Below are 12,118 nucleotides of genomic sequence, written 5' to 3' on the forward strand. Positions count from 1 at the left end.
GTTTCAGTTTAAGTATAAAGTTAAGTTCAAATTCAGGAGCTCATCAAATCTTGGAGCTTCTGCAATGAGCAAGGCACTCATTTGAATTTAAAAAAAAAAATACTGAGGATCTGAGTGTTGGTATTAAAAAGAGAAGGGGCTTGGATTTTGACTTATCAAAAGTAACAAGCTACGCTACTATCTATTATACTACGTACTCGATGTTAGTAGAAGGAATCAAAAATGATTTGATCATTAATACTAGTAGACGAGTTTCCAATTTTGTATATATGTCGAATGATTTTCAGTTATGGTTTGAAGAATCATAAATAAGGAAATGTGTTTGGCCCCAAATTTGATCATTGATAGCAACTCGCATTAATAATGGCTTTGTCCTTTTGGATTTAATTATATACTAGCAAGGCTACTTAACATCACCTGGAATCTTAATTTATGTAAATTGTCGACAAAAATCAAAGTAAAAGTAAACAGTCTTCTAAATGTGCTGTAGCTTTGCAGACCGATAATAATCTGCAAACACAGTGATATACTCAACAAAAATTATATTACGAAAGTACATATGTTGGAATGCATTTATGACAGGCAACGCAGCTGGTGAAGGCTGTCGGACACACAGACATAACATTAGTTGCATGCAGAACACAGTAAAGTGTGAATAAATAGGTTATAGTTCATCATATTTTTACACGAGCAATATATAGCTTAAATATAACATTGTCTTAGAGTGTTCATATTGTGTTTGCTCTGCGTGAGAGTAGCTTACACATAACAATGTTCATATTTAAATGCAGTTTATGCAAGTTTTGTTAACGGAGCACAAAAAAACACATCGTTTCATGTCACAAGCCGGGTAGGAAAGAGAACAGGAAATGCAGGTCACACAAACATGCATGTGCGGTCATAGGTCATTAGGTCAATGTAAGCAACAGCAGAAATATATCGTTGTCGACTGCTGTTAGTATATTTGCACACTTTACTATATACTGCATACAACTGGTGTTATGTCTGTGAGTTCGACAGCCTTCACCAGCTGCGCTGCCTGTCATAAATGCATTTTTATACACATCATGATTCTGGAGGCCATAACTGCCACGAATCGCTACTTAATAACATGTCAGAAGTAACTATATCACTGAAAAAATGATTGAATCATTCTACCGTACTCTGAACAAAGTTTCTATTTTCAAGCATCTCACTTGTGGAACAAGCTACCATGAGTATGCTTTCCAACCAACTACAATGTAGTTGTCTGTAAGTCTAATGTAAACAAATACTTATTGAACCTTCCTTTGAGTAATCTTCTGCCCTTTATACTTATTGTTTCCAGTCCTTGTGATGGTTATGATCATCCAACTTATATTCTGGAATGATTCCCAAAAAAAGGGGGGGGGGTATTAGTTTATACATGCATATGTAATAAAAAGAGATGTTTTGTTAATGGTAAATGGTTATGTACTCCTTCCTTAAAACTCACTTCCATAACAATAACAACCTAGATTAAGTCACTTCCGACTTTCCTTTATCTATAGGCTAGCGTGGGTGCCCGGCATTGCCCGGGTGTTTGGAGGTGTAAAAGGAAAAAAAGTTTTGATAGGCAGGTAGGCTCGAACCCGAAGCCTTGAGGCGAATGCGAAAAAGAAATCCTGACATCTTACCATGACGCTAAAAGAGCAGGGAATTGAGATTGGTTGAAATTAAACGATTAAAAGTTAGGTGACAGGTACGTGAATTTAATGAGGTCAAACATCACACCATAGGGGAATGAAATCACGCACTTAACATTGGCTGCAAGCCAGTTTCTGCATATTTGTTTGTTTCGCCCCCAAGATATTGGGGAAAACCAGCTTCCCATAAAAGGGGGAGTGTCCAAATGAATAGCAATTGTCTGATATAACAGGTGCCTGCATTTGTCAAGGCTCATCGCTTTTGTGGATGTTCCTGGCACAGATGCCAAGGAGAATCGTTTGCTACGGATTCAGTTTTGCTTTTATACGGAAAAGCCAAATAAACGTGCGGAGACCAGGAAATACAGCGAAAATAAAAAGCGTAAAAGTTGCTCTAATAAAAGATAGACGCGGCCTCATTTTGTAAATCGTAGATATTATAATCTAATGAGTATATAAAAAGTTTTAAGAAATGAGGACCCCCACCGAGCGTCCCCTCCCTCCAAAAGCCTTTGCCAGGCATACACAAAAAACACACACACTAACACATTTTGCCTTTTATATATATATATATATATATATATATATATATATATATATAGATTAAGGGGAGATAACGCAACTGTCTTAACTCAGAGATTAACAACAACAAAGTGGAGATCACTCCAAATAGACTTTCCCTCAAGTGGAGATAACTCAACTGCCTTATCTCTGGGATTAACATTGCTGGTGTCTTCCTGTGCGAACTAGAGTTCCTAAAAAAAAATAACAAAAAAAGAAAACAACAATGACAAAACAAATCTTCATTGCAACAAGCCTCTCAAAGTTCTCTCATCATACAGCTGATTATCTCTTATCCTGGTATGAACCCCCCTCACCTCAAGCCTTGATAAGTAATGACTAGGGCTGTGACAACAGCATATTCTTTTCATTGTTTTGACTCTTTAGTATATATCCGTTAATATCTCATATGTTTTTATGTAGACTGATGTTGTATTCCGTTGACTATGTATTATGGTTTTCATAGTCCTAGTGAGAATTATGCTCTGTTGGCCTTGGAAGTAAGATGCATACATAGGGATAAAACTCACGTCATCCCAATGGTAGTAGGTATGCTAGGTGTAGTATCAAGTCGTCTCAAAGGACATTTGACAAAACTAAGAATCTCTGATGTTTTGGGCGGCCTTCTGATCCCTGCTATTGTAGGTACCATCAATATCCTTAGGATACGTAACAAGAATAAAGATGTAATAAGTAGGGTTGTGACAACAGCATATTCTTTTCATTGTTTTGACTCTTGAGTATATATCCGTTGATATATGTTTTTATATAGACTGATGTGGTTCTAGGTTGATTGACTGTCTTACTGTGTCGGATATATACTTGAGAGTCCAAAGAATGAAAAGAATATTCTGTTGTCACAGCCCTAGTAATAACCTATCAGTAAAAAAAAAAAAAAAAAAAAAAAGGTATTACTTTATCTATGCATATATATATATATATATATATATATATATATATATATATATATATATATATATGCATAGTTTTTTTTAGTGGAAGTGGTAATTAATAAAAACTGAAGAAAGTGCTCAATACTGTTGTAGAGCAAATATGTATTTTATTTTTTATTACCATATCTTTCTGTTAAGTTACATTGTTGTTTCAGCTACTCGGCCGTTTTTTTTGAGGAAGCTACAGACGGACAAAAAAACGGCCGAGTAGCTGAAACAATAATGTAACTTAACAGAAAGATACAGTAATAAAAAATAAAACGTATATATATATATATATATATATATATATATTTGATGAAAAAAAAAATGTTTTGTTAATTTTTTTCGTTCTTTCTTTGACAGTATGCTCACAAATTGGCTTATCTGGTTGGTCAAAGCATCCACAAGGAACCAGCACAAAAATTGGCAGATCGTCTGTATTTCCTTTAGAGAACAAATACAAATTCCATGAAAAAATATATTTTTCTTTATTTTCATCTGCTGTACACAAAGTCAATCGCAGTGATGCATATTTATGCGTCTACATAAATATGATTGCCCACAACAACAGAAAGAAAACTATTTTTATGCCGTTTTTCATCAATGGACTTTTAAGAAAACAGAAAAAAAAAAAAACTGCAGAAAAATAACTGAGACAGTTTTTAAAATTTTATTTTCATGTGTAAAAATCGTATTTCTTACATAATTTGTACAAAATAAAAAAAGCTTGTACATAAAAAGTTTTTCTGTCTTGTTTGTTTTTTTTTTACACAGGAATCACCACTTATCAAGGCCCAGAGGCCACTCGAGGATTAGCGTTAATGGGTATACATTAGTCAATGTGATTATAGCATAGTAAACATAAGTAGTAGGAATTTTGTAAATTGAATTACTTAGGGGGGGCGATTCATCAAGAACTTAAACAAGTTTCCAGACACTCAGATTGTAGTCAGCTGGAAAGCAGGCAATCGGAAGAGACTTCCACAGGCATGAAGTTCTAAGAAAGAAGCTTTATTCATGGAATCTGCATTTAAGTTTAGGGCACAGCTAAAGAGTGTGGGAAATTACTGATAGTGGTTTTGGCTAGACGAGTGTTTTTCATGAAAGTTTGGCAAGAGGGAACCACAGCTGAGCATTTGCCATGAAAATAACGATAAAGCAGTGACAGGCTAGCAACATCTCTTCTGTGGAAAAGAGGTTGCAGGGAAGAGAAAGGGGCATCCCCCACTAAGCTACGAAGTCTATTTTGAACTCTGTCAAGGCAGGATAAGCTACTTCTAGCAGCTTCTGCCCAGATGTGGCAACAGTACTCCATCATTGGACGTACCTGGCTTTTATATAGGTAGAGATATCTACTGGAGCAGTAGAAGGATCCCACCGTTTTACCGGCAATCTTGGCAATGGATTTGATATACATTTTCCATTTCAAGTCAGGAGTAAAGGTCAAGCCCAGAGGCTTGTCAAAACATGAAGCCTCCCCAAGACGAGAGCCATTCATTTCAACTGATGCTAGATTGGCATCAGAGCGTAGATGGTGTAGAGATAGAAGCTTGGTTTTAGATGCATTAAAAGTAACCAGCCACCTCTTTCCTCATTATACCACATGCTCAAGATCAGAGGAGAGAGAATCAGAGAGAACTTGGTTGTTTACAGTCTTTGATGTATTGCCATAGATGGTCATGTCATCAGCATAAATAATCGTTTTAGTTTGATTTCATAATTTTTTAGTGTTGAATTTTAACTTTTTCTCTAAACAGTTCAGAAACAGCTCTCTGCTTTAAAATTCCTTTATTTTTTTTTTTATTTATTTATTTTTTATAAAAATATATTTTTACGACTAGGTCATCTATACTATTAAGAAAATTCTAAATGTTTATTTATTTATTTACTTGTGTGTGTGTGTATACCAATAAAACTTTCGAACGGATGCACCGAATTGAAAAATACTTTTTTACCCTGAAAGGTGTGAGTCCCTAGATTGTTCTCATCTATATATGGTTCGTAACGAACAGCACGGAGTCAAAAGCCTGAAATAAGGGTTTTTGGGCTGTTTTGTGCAATTGTCGAAAAAGTTACCTGCCCATGTCAACAGAAGTTAGCGTTGTCTCTATACAGTCGTGGTAACATCTTTCGGCATACAGATAGGACTTGTGGCGCAATGGATAACACGTCTGACTACGGATCAGAAGATTCCAGGTTCAAATCCTGGCAAGTTCGTAATAATTTTAACCATCACTTTATCCAACGTTTACTCATTATCCTTACCCTTAGGGTATTTTTGTTTTTTTCAGTGATTTTGTTTCGTGCATATGGGAATTTCCCATACTCCGAGTTCACAGGGTAAGCGTTGATGGTAAGACGATGTTGAGTGTACTCGATTTTATGTTTGACTCGGCATTGTATGTGCCGATGTGGTGCAGCCGCTAGTAATATAATAAATGTTCATTCAGAACAACGAAGATGATCTGTCTTCCTAGGGATGATGGATGACATGTGCTGAGAGTGTGTTTTAAAGTGAAGCTGATTTGTGCAGAGCTAACGTCACTCTTGTCCCAACCAGCTTGATTCAGCAGCAGGGCAGGATGGATCAAAAAAACTGGAGCTGCCAGAAGTGTCATTGTCCTCCTACATACAATGCTTGATATTCCCAAATGGTCACCCATCTGGTACTGGTCAGGTTTAACATTGCTTAACTTTGTTGATTTAACAATAACCAGTGTGTCAATGTGATTATTGTGCCGTGTATAAATAGATCGTAAAAAAATGGTGAAAACGCTACATAATCAAAGTGGTTTGTTATTATCTCCCTCCCATAGCGGGATGATGTGACACAAGGGTCAGAAAGTGGGACTTAAAGAGCCAGCACTCTAGAGGAAGATCATTCTGGTCTGCGAAAAATGCCTAGGTAGTCCTGCAGGCATTCTCCAGTAAGTTTGCTTTAGGTGATTAACAATAAACTAAACCCTCCTCAAAGGAATGCAAAACCTAGGAAGGTGAACCTCGTAGAATTGCACAGGTTCAAAGCCATACTGTTATATATTCGGGGGTGTCATAAAGGAGATTTTGTCAAGGAGATTCGTGTACGTGATCGTCTAGTTTCTAATGGTTTTATTTTTGATGTCTTCGTGGGTGTGTGTTTGTGTGCATGTATTTTTTTAACATACCTTTATTCATGTGTCGTCGGTTGTTCCTCTGGTTTTCATTGTCTCTTGGAGGGGAGCTGGCCTGTTGGATGAAGAATTCACTCCAAGACGATGAAATGGTTTTATAGTTTTTATTCACCTTCCAAAGGTCGACACAGAATGGAGGTGAACCTTGCTTGTTTGATGATACACGTCAGCGTCCTCCCCAGCCCAGGGGGGGGGGGGACAGCTGAAAAGCCGTCTGTCTTATTCAACACCCGAAAACCCAACTGCCAAGAAAGAATCAGCTAACCTCATCACATGATACCACGTCATCTGGTCAGCTGACCCTTCTTTTGCAAACGTGTCCACTGTCCACGTTATTCACCTCTCTCTCTCTCTCTCTCCCTCTCCCTCTCTCTCTCTCTATTCTCTAATAGAGACACACAGAGAGAAAATAGAAAGAGTAAGAAAGCCAGAGAGGGGGGGAGAGATGCTCTTTAACATTCCTCCACCCCTTTTTTATCAAAATGTATGGCAAGCCATACATTTTTAATAACTAACTAACTAAAAAAAATAATTATGTCCGAAGTACATCTTTATTTTTTCACTTTCCGGACTCACCCCTTTTCCAAGAAAGATCAGGCGCCAGTACTCTTCTACAACACTATCAACCCTTCTGCTGCTTCTCAAAAGTCCCTCCTAGACATTAACTTGCTTCCAAGTTAGACAAAGATACAGCTTTGCAGATATACATCTTGTCTAGGCGGTCGCATTGTTGGATATTTTCCACTGACTCTGCTCTTTATTTGGACCACTTGGCCAAACAAATGGAGACTCCATTTTCGATCACTTTTTCGAAATGGGGCCAGCATATCGCAATTACGACCAGAACGTCGGATGCTCCATGTTGGTGGTAGCTTTATCGCATGGGGACTCGAACCCCAGACCCTCAGATTAAAAGTCTGATGCTCTACCGACCCAACCATCCCACTCGCGTTCTCGACTTTCAGCATAGGCCTAAGTCCCAGTTTTTTTTTTTTCTTTTACTGTAATGCCCTGACGTCTTTCTCTGAGTGGTCCTATTACTGGAGCTTTGTTCTATTCAATCTACTACTTCGGGACTTCACAAAGCTCTTCTACTAACTCCCTTGGTTGGTCTAAGTCAAGATACGCCTTCACACTGATTCACTCGGAGCCTGTTTGAGTTCCTGGAACCCGACAAGATACGGAATCATCACTCCCTAACTAATGCGCCATCGATTTCTAACTAAGTAGTTTTCCCTTTGTGATTTTTCCGCATTCCCAGCAAGTCCCAAGATTCCAACCCAGATATCCCTCACACATTCCTCTAAAAAAATAAAAAAAATAATAAGGCTCTATCTTGTCCCTTACGTAATCTGCATCTTTCCCTTTCTTCTATCTCCCCGTGATTAGGCTTGGTACCGACTGTCCAGTCGCTCCGTACCCTGAGGAATTATCGCGACCTCGCACGCCAGACTTTTGTTGGACAAGACTTATTGCCGTTGCTTGGGCCTACGTGGCATCTTCCAACTCACTGGAACCACTAGTATTGTTTTAACAGGGTTCTCATTACTCTAAAATAGTATTTCCCCTGCCAAATTTTCTAATTTGTGACAATACCGTGGCTTATAAAAAAAAATAAAACAACAGAAAAAACTGCTTTCTACAGCCTAATCGCCTTGTAATTCTCATGAAAAAAAATGCAACTACGCGCTAACGTCCCTAAAATATAACTAAACCAACCAAATCTATTCCAAAATAATTTAATTTAATAATACCAATTAAATTCACCCAGCATGTTTTTTTTTTAATTTTGGTACCTTTAATTCACAATATGGTAACATTTTATTTTCCTAAGTACTTGCATACATATTTCATTCATCTTCTCTTGAGCGATTCGTAACATAATGGCCACGTCAGCCATTGCACCCCCTCTGCCCCTTACACCATGTCAGAGGGCATTTCATTTGCTCCCTGAAGTTGATTACAACTAGATCCGCTCACGCTGGACAGAATACATTCCGTTCACTGCTATGTCAGAAAAAACTTTCTTTTTTTTTTTCCAAAGTCGGTAAGCGCAACCTGCCTTGAAGACACATAGCTTCACGGAAAACATCGGATTTCCACACATGAAGTACTCAAACTTGCTCCATGTTGATTCTACTCGAAATCAACAGAAATCACGATAAAAAAAATAAAATTCGAATCATTTCCCGAGAATAATGAAATTAATAACTACCCATGTAATTCAACACCTCTCCAAAATTCTAACATGCTTGCCACAGAAATTAAATTTCATTCACGCCCCACTTTTTTCTTTCATTTCTTCATATAGTTTATTTAACCCTATATTTATCCTTTTTTTTTTTTTTTTTTTTCTTTTCTACCTTACTTATGTGGTCAAAACGTCACTCATGTCGAATAGAACATTTATTCTACTGTTTTTCTCACAGAATTTTTTTTTTCTTTTCTTTTCTTTTTTCTCTTTACTATTATTTTTCCTTATTACTTAGTGTTTTAACGGACCATCGTTGTGTGTGTGTTGATTTGTATTTCTTTTTTTTTTCTACTTATGTTCTTTCTCTTTTTTTTTTTTCTTCCAGACATTTTGTGTTGTATAGTTTTTTTTTTTTTTTTTTTTTTTTTTTTTTTTTTAACAAAACTTTTTTTTTTAAAGAGCCGAGGTTTAGAAAAATATTGAAAAAATCAACTAACCTTTGCTTTTCCTCAGGTCCAGTGTTCTTTCTTCTTCTTTTTCTTGCTTCTGCGTTCGCGTTTCTCTTCGTCGATTGATTCACGTTGTGTTTTTTTTTTCTTCTTCTTTGTTGTTGTGTATGTGGTAACCAAGTTCTTTTAGTGTAAGAGTTCTTTTTGTTTAGTTTGTTTTTGGTAAAAAGTTCTTACTTATCACTCTTGCGGAGTGAACTGGTCATCAAGGCACCAATACGAATATGTTATATATTCGGGGGTGTCATAAAGGAGATTTTGTCAAGGAGATTCGTGTACGTGATCGTCTAGTTTCTAATGGTTTTATTTTTGATGTCTTCGTGGGTGTGTGTTTGTGTGCATGTATTTTTTTAACATACCTTTATTCATGTGTCGTCGGTTGTTCCTCTGGTTTTCATTGTCTCTTGGAGGGGAGCTGGCCTGTTGGATGAAGAATTCACTCCAAGACGATGAAATGGTTTTATAGTTTTTATTCACCTTCCAAAGGTCGACACAGAATGGAGGTGAACCTTGCTTGTTTGATGATACACGTCAGCGTCCTCCCCAGCCCAGGGGGGGGGACAGCTGAAAAGCCGTCTGTCTTATTCAACACCCGAAAACCCAACTGCCAAGAAAGAATCAGCTAACCTCATCACATGATACCACGTCATCTGGTCAGCTGACCCTTCTTTTGCAAACGTGTCCACTGTCCACGTTATTCACCTCTCTCTCTCTCTCCCTCTCCCTCTCTATTCTCTAATAGAGACACACAGAGAGAAAATAGAAAGAGTAAGAAAGCCAGAGAGGGGGGGAGAGATGCTCTTTAACAATACCTCAGTTAACTGGTAATCTCAACAATGGCGTATACTCTGTTGGCTTTGGTGCTGAGGGAAACTCAATGTTTTTACAGAAGAATCAAAGCTTTATTTATCTATGTTCGTTTTTGGTTGCAAAGTGAAAGGGGAAAGATGCTTAATTAGAAATGAGTGCATTAATATCAATGCTCATCAGGACTTCTAAAGCAATATATCCATTTACTCCAAAGAGTACAGCGTATTTAAGTGTTGCTGTCAGAACCAAATATATTAAACTTGGACGCCTGACTGAAATGAACGCCATCCCATTGTATGTTACTTCAAACATGTTCTCTCGCATAATCCAGGCATGCCCTTTGGTTTCACTTTGAAATAAGAGGCTTCAAAGCTGGAGTACAGGCATACAATACTGCATTTTTCCAACCTGCAAGCAACCATTTTACTTGAGATCTTAGTTTGTCTTTTCATTAAATTTATGGGCAATTGATGTAGCAGTTTCAAAACAGCTTTAAAACAAGACATTCAAAGAATTCTTTGATCTCTTTGCAATGTTTTTGGAGGGGTGTCGGATTTTATTTTTGCATCTAAGATTTTATTGGTTTTATACTTACTAATTACATGAGCAGCAATCTTGAACAATATCAGAAATTTCTGAAATTGACTTTTTTTATTAGTGATAATGATTTTTTTTCTTCAATAACATTGGCCTTCAGGCCAAGACCACAGTGTAGTATTTGTTCGGATGCTACATTTCACCTTTTCTGTCCTCGGTCAGTGTAGAAGAAATCTTTCATGACTAAGACAATTTTAATTTTTGTTCCTATCCAAAGTGCCCCTTTTTGGGTAGCTGGATTTTTCTCACATTAAAAACCGACCTTGTGTCTAACTCTGCTCTTGTTGGGAGGCAAGTAAATAGGAGCATGTAAAATTTGTCATACTGCTTAACGATAAATTTCTAATGATAAATAAACTTTTATTTATTGTTGAAAAGCTCCAAGTTTGTTAAAAAAAAAAACAATGTAAATGTTTTTGCAGATCATTAACATCGTTTCTTAACTTTTGTCCAAGAGTTTATTTCTTTTGTTCATTTTAATCTTTATTTTTAAGAAAACTATTATATAAATTTAGTAACTGTATAATATATTTGCATTAAATCCTAATCTTTATTCGGTAAAAATTTAATTGTTAGTCATGTATTACTTTTTAAGTAAATATGCATATTTAGGTTTTTGGTTTTTCCATTCCTTATATTATGGCTCCTACTCTGTGTGTGTGTGTGTGTGTGTGTGTGTGTGTGTGTATATATATATATATACACCAAGCCTCAAAGAAAACAATAACAACAATCACTCCTGATGATAATCGGATTCACTGATAGAAAGCGCTTGAGTAGCATATGGCTGAACAACAACTTTTGGGCACCATTTTATACAATGTGCCAGCTGAAATAAAAGATCGCTCGGCGAATGGAAAAATTATTCAGAAAAATCGGAAAAACTCTTTGTTCAATCAGATGTGCTTGAATAATGATCTGCTGCCAAAATATACAAATATATACACACACATATATATATGGCATAATCACGTTGACACACCGATTCTCGTCAGATCACAGAAGTTAAGCAATGTTGAGCCCGGTTAATACAAGATGGGTAACCATTTGGGAATTCTAGGTGCTGTATGTGCTCTCCGCTTATCTTGGCATTTGTTTCCAGTCGTCTTATACATATACTTCACTTGCCACTGGTATTTAACAATGTCGACTCAGGAGAGGAGTGGTTGGAGATTGCACACCTTCTGCCACAAAGATTTCATGTGCAGGCACTCCTTTGTAGGTATCCATAGTCTGTCAAAGACTGAAGGGGCCTGTTTATATATATAAGCACTTTTGTCTATGTGTGTGAGTTCATTTCCTGTAGACTCCAAAGCAGCTCGGCCGTTTTTTTAATTTCACACACATGTACTTGGGAATGCCTCCGATAAATATCGATAATCGAAAAAATCAGATTAAAGAAGCAACAGCTTGATCTTATACAACCTAACATCACAAGTGCATTTGAGAAGTTTATCACCGCACAAGAAGAAAGTTCCAGTACATAAAGTCAATAGTAGGTTCTTTGATAAGACAGGCACGATCGAAATGAATGTTCATGTTCTGAACACAATTGAACCATAATACTTGAATTTTGCATTTAAAACTTTAATTCATACATTATATAAAAATTATTTTATAAAATCAACAGTAGGTTTTCTACAGTGCAATGTAGACTACAATATTGTGAACTAAGCCA

At 36.8% G+C, this 12,118-nt stretch overlaps 1 protein-coding gene and 1 non-coding gene across 2 annotated transcripts in view; both read left to right on the top strand.

Moving 5' to 3' along the window:
- The window catches only part of LOC145246714 (piwi-like protein 1), a 95,749-nt gene extending 91,849 nt beyond the window's left edge, over positions 1-3,900 (top strand). Inside the window, exon 21 of the mRNA XM_080108456.1 lies at positions 3,524-3,900. Within this exon, the coding sequence (XP_079964582.1) occupies positions 3,524-3,610 (87 nt within the window). The 3' untranslated portion in view covers positions 3,611-3,900. The remainder of the gene's footprint in view (positions 1-3,523) is intronic.
- A 1,404-nt stretch (positions 3,901-5,304) lies between these two features.
- On the top strand, positions 5,305-5,377 carry Trnar-acg (transfer RNA arginine (anticodon ACG)). The gene has a single exon. It is a non-coding gene; the product is annotated as a tRNA-Arg (tRNA).
- Positions 5,378-12,118: the final 6,741 nt, after the last annotated feature.

This window comes from Euprymna scolopes, chromosome 24 (genome assembly GCF_053919585.1).
Source record: "Euprymna scolopes isolate OS-2025 chromosome 24, ASM5391958v1, whole genome shotgun sequence".
Classification (NCBI taxonomy): domain Eukaryota; kingdom Metazoa; phylum Mollusca; class Cephalopoda; order Sepiida; family Sepiolidae; genus Euprymna; species Euprymna scolopes.